General features: G+C 35.3%; 1 protein-coding gene across 5 annotated transcripts in view; it reads right to left on the bottom strand.

Annotated features, from left to right (window-relative positions):
• The window catches only part of LOC117123811 (multidrug and toxin extrusion protein 1-like), a 14373-nt gene that overhangs the window by 3525 nt on the left and 5634 nt on the right, over positions 1 to 5214 (bottom strand). For 4 of the 5 annotated variants that reach the window (XR_004447890.1, XR_004447891.1, XM_033269828.1 and 1 more), the window contains exons 3-6: positions 1706 to 1774; positions 802 to 950; positions 498 to 540; positions 128 to 270 (exon numbers count right to left, since the gene is read on the bottom strand). Coding sequence is in view for 3 of the 5 variants with exons in the window: in XM_033269828.1 (XP_033125719.1) it covers positions 128 to 270; positions 498 to 540; positions 802 to 950; positions 1706 to 1774 (404 nt within the window). In the remaining 2 variants the exon portion in view is untranslated. Of the gene's footprint in view, positions 1 to 127; positions 271 to 497; positions 541 to 801; positions 951 to 1705; positions 1775 to 3257; positions 3383 to 5214 lie in introns of those variants that run through there. The other variant, XM_033269829.1, reaches the window with a different exon arrangement.

Raw genomic sequence — 5214 nt, 5'->3', positions numbered from 1 at the left:
TGATATTAGCTACAGTATGTAAATATAGGAACCTGAGTGTTTCTTTACAAAAATTAGTGTATGCCTAGACCTCTATTAAATATGACGAATTATATAAATAAGTAGTGAATGAACTAATGTGGTTTACCTTGCTCCCCCTTTCATCACTATAACGAACAAATAGTTGAGAAGAATGTTGACAACTGCTGCAACTACCATAGCAACCATGGTTATCATCTCGTGGTTTCGACATTGTAAAAAACGGCTCAAAACAAAGGATGCAAATACCGCCTGTGTTGAATTGGAACACATGCTTAATGTTATCGATTTTAATTTTAACTTAAGTTGTAATTCGAAATGTTGTAAGGAAAGGCTACGTAGGGCAATGTAGTTTTCCATTTCAGCCCGGTCTTAACCAGTCATCGAGAGATTTTGTTTTACTGTTAATCAGAATTTTAATGTCAAGGCTTGATGAATGGCTATAAAAATAATGTTGATATGAAACGTAGGCCACTTACGGGTACGGCTGGTAAATAGGCACGCACAAGTACACCTACCATCCTGAAATGTTATGGATAAATTAAAAAAAAATTTGTTTCAATTATTACAGCATTGTAGGACTATTACAACAACAAACTGGTGACCAAAGCGTGACTCTGCAGGTTAGTAATGACAAGACGGGAACCAGAAAGAGAAAGAACCTCAAATAGAGGAAAACATCTCAATTTATAATTGTGTTTAGTAAAGCGTGTCTTTGTTAATATTTTTTTATCTGAATTATAGATAGGCCTACATAATTCTATAATATTAAAGTTGACTTGCAGTACAATAGATTCTTCTTGTTGTAATAGTCTTAGTATACTCTCCGTATTGATCAGTAATGCCCAGCAAAGTAGTGACACAAGACCGGAAAGTATCAACGATTTTTGAAGAATGGTTTCTTGCTTTTGGCCATCTGTAGATCCAAATCCCTAGTAATGCGTTAATTGCTACAATCATTATCAGTATATTAATAAACAAAATGCTAAAATGGTGAAAATAATGCTCAGATAATCTTACAAGCATTGTTAATTAACTTCAGTATGTAGTTAATGTGCAATATCATGGATATTGGCACTATATAAATCCTTGTTGATTGACTGATAGGTTGATGTTAATCTTATCTAGCGTAATAGTTTCCAGCGAAGCTCCTCCTTATCAGTTGGCGGGAATTTTAACATGAGTAGGTATTAATGTGCACTTTTTGAGTCATGTCATTGTCATAGCGCCACTGAACATTGCATTCTACCGTGGATATTGGCGCTATATAAATTCTTGATTGATTGATTGATTGATTGATTGATTGGTTGGTTGGTTGGTCCTGTGAACTCTCGCTGTCAAAGCGATTGCACAGTGGCAATATTTGTATGTGTACTACGTGTTACTTTCTGAATTGTATTTGCTATGTGTGTGTGAGAGTGTGTATGGAAGTCGAATTCGGGTCTCCTATTTTATGAGCATCCAATTTTTTATGATTTTATATGATATGTAAAATTTTACGTTAATATTTATGCTCATATGTACAAAAATGATGATTATAATTTACTAATAATTCATGAGACGAAAAGATATTAAGAGCCATAAAGAGTATATTTGGTTATGCCTATATTATTACTAACGTATAGAGAAATGGGCATTCAATGAAACGAGAAGAAGTTAACTTTGACTTAGACTTAACCATACTTACCGCAGCAAAGTAAGTGTTACAAACAGTGACCATACCATACCCAGGCATGAAGCAAAGTATCGATATTATCTGAAGATTAAAAAAAGATGCCATTCGATTTTGTCTGAGCGGTAGCGAGGTGGTTGTGGTTCTGCTTCTCAAACCTGAGGTCGGAGGTTCAATCCCTCGCTGTGTATTTCGCTTCTGTCCTTTCGTAAGGCAATTTACCTATACGGTCGTCCCTCTACACCCAGGAGTACAAGTGGGCACGTGGTAGGTTCAAACACAAAATGCACTTATTACAGCTGCAAGTTTAGAAATTCTCCCCAGACAGCGATGGCGCCAGAAATTTGCCGACAAGGGGTCCGAACATGTTCGACGAAGGGGTCCGAACAAAGGACCGACGAAATCTCGAATAATAAAAAATCCCTGGTAGGGTTCAGCGAACGGTATTTTTTGGCTTATGTGTGGCCAAAAAATTGCTTTTAGACCAACATATTAGGGATTGCCAATCAAAATAACATTTGGATAGCCTAAATATTTACAATTTTTGATCAAACTACCTAATTGTGCGTCGGACGACATGGGGTCCATGCCTGTCCGATGGGGATACCCCTTCCCCCGCTGGCGCCACCACTGTCCCCAGGGAGCTGAGTATGTGTTCCATACTGATGTGCTTGATCCAATCACCGGGTACCCGGTGATAATTTGAAGTTCTTATAGGCTTCGTTGACATGAATCGCTATGTAAGTCTAACATATTATCTTATTATTATACACTTGCCAATACAACAGGATGGAACAATTCTGTGTAAACCAAGTTTTTTATGAGGCTTAGGCGTTGTTTTTTACGGAAGCGTATTGCTGCCAACGTAAAAATAATTTTGAGCCATTATCTCGTACGTACGAGATAATATCTCGTACGTACGAGATAATATCTCGTACGTACGAGTTAATATCTCGTACGTACGAGTTAATATCGCGTACGTACGAGATAATATCTCGTACGTACGACTTAATATCTCATACGTACGAGATAATATCTCGTACGTACGAGATAATTATCTCGTACGTACGAGATAAATATGTAGTATGAAGCGCCGACTGCCTAAGGCATGCATTTATTTATACTCTGATATAACAACACTTCGGCTCGGAAAATGGTTGTTAGTGGATAAGGACATGAAAATAAGATAGCGTACGGTAACGACTATACATGGGGCATAACATGTCAAGGGGGTGGGGTGGACCTTGCGTTCAAATATAATTGCTCTTAAGGATAGGTAATTTCCTTACCTAATTTTCTCTATTGTGTTTGGTAATTAAAAAGAGGTTGCCTCCCCAACTTTGGTTTTGGGCTAGGCTTCGAATTAGGGGGTGCATTGTATAATACTCTTTTTTGTTGTTTTTTTTTTTAAATTGCTGACTACCATTCCTTGACGGGGTTTAAAATGGGGGCCCAAAGACAGTTCACGGCAGAGGCGGATCCAGTAGGGAGAACGTTCCCCACTCCCGTTTTGGCACCAAATTTTAAAATTTATAATACAAGTCAAAGTTATATGCTACTCACTTACCTATTGGGAGACTGTTGTACCCACACCCACCTCGTTCATCATTTGAAAATTTCTGGATCTGCCCCTAGACGGGTGTTATCAAAATAAAAAATAAAAAATTACTGCTTCCAAAAGAAGAAATTGTTTTGTACGAAAACACTTTTAATGCACAGTAAAGTACATTAAAGTAAAATACATTTATAAAAATAAGAAATTAAATACTATACAATACAAAGGTGCATTACATACGTAATCATTAGACTTTTAAATGCGTTAAAATACAAAAACATTAAAGGTAGAGCATAATAAAAGCAAAACAACAATCAAAAGCTGCATTATTGTTGTAAACATTATTATTAATATTACTATGATAATAATTATTATTATAATAACAACAATGAGAATAATTATTATTTATACAACCACCATAAGTATTGTAATTATTATTATTATTATTATTATTATTATTATTATTATTATTATTATTATTATTATTATTATCAATCCCAATTCCTTCGTTCGAAGTATTACCTCCTAAGGCGCTTCATACTAGACAGTTATCTCTACGTACGAGATATTAAGTCGTACGTACGAGATAATTTTCTCGTACGTACAAGATAATGTACGAGATAATAATTCGTACGTACGAGATAATAAGTCGTACGTACGAGATAATAAGTCGTACGTGCGAGATAATATTCGTACGAGAAAATTATTTCTCATGTACGACTTACTCGTACGTACGAGATAGCTGAAGCGCCAACTGCTCATTTATCCAGCAGTTTATCATCCAATTCGAGATTCTGTGAACAGCGGCGTAGCTATGTGTGAACGGGCCCGAGTGCAAGATTATTTGCCGGGCCTTTTGATGTAGCGGCGCTGGCTGTAGGCCTGCTAAAAGCTGGGGTGGGGTTTGCTGGGGTCGTAATTCCTCAGGAGATCGGGAACCCCTGAAAGCCCCGTCCGATGTTTTCAATTTTCAGGAGTCGTATTTTGAATTTTAAAGAATTAAAATAATACTGATTCACGTTCCCAGGAAATTCCTCTTAAGAAGTGCTTCCGTAATTTCCAGTGTGACAAATCTAGGAATTCAAAGTCTAGGGCAATTTTACAGAGTGTAGACGGGTGGGTGTATACCACCTCAGCCTCATCGTGGTTGGGGCTGAGGTAAGAAAATTATGATTAGGCCTATGGCACCTTTAGGTGGTGGCTGGAAATGGCACTCTCAGACCTTAATTTAATTGATATTTTCCTCTTTTTCACCATTTAAAAAAATAATTGTTCCCTTTGTGAATTCGCCACTGGTGTTACCTTTACCATTATTCCTTATTTCCAAGGCTAATAGGCAATAATACAGTAAATACTACTCAGTGATATTCAGAACCTTCGTAATTTTCAACAGGGGACCTATTCTATTCTAAACTATAGTAATCAAGAAAATTGGCGGCAAAAAAATATACAATTGCAGTGTGGTGATAATCCAGGAAATCGAAATTGAGGGACATTGATAAACTGATGAAAAATGTATTGACTTCGTAACATGAAATTAAAGTTAGAAGTATCTTGGCTTATTGCTTAACATCCTTAGGAGGTAATACTTCGAACGAAGAAATTGGGATTGATGATACTATAATAATAATAATAATAATAATAATAATAATAATAATAATAATAATAATAATAATTGTAATTACAATATTTATGGTGATTGTGTAAATAATAATTATTCTCACTGTTATTATAATAATAATTTTTATAATAGTAATATTAATAATGTTCACAATAATATTGTAGCTTTTGATTGTTGTTTTGTTTTTATTGTGCTCTACCTTTGATGTTTTTGTATTTTAACGCATTTAAAAATCTGATGGTTATGTAATGCACCTTTGTTTTGTGTAGTATTTTATTTTTTATTCTTATAAATGTATTTTATTTTAATGTACTTTACTGTGCAATAAATTTTAAAGTGTTTTCGTGC

Source organism: Anneissia japonica, unplaced genomic scaffold (genome assembly GCF_011630105.1).
Source record: "Anneissia japonica isolate Jap-2015-1 unplaced genomic scaffold, ASM1163010v1 scaffold288191_len216021_cov166, whole genome shotgun sequence".
NCBI classification, from domain to species: Eukaryota; Metazoa; Echinodermata; class Crinoidea; order Comatulida; family Comatulidae; genus Anneissia; species Anneissia japonica.
The sequence above is the reverse complement of the archived record's forward strand: the minus strand, read 5'-3'. Positions and strand labels throughout refer to the sequence as shown.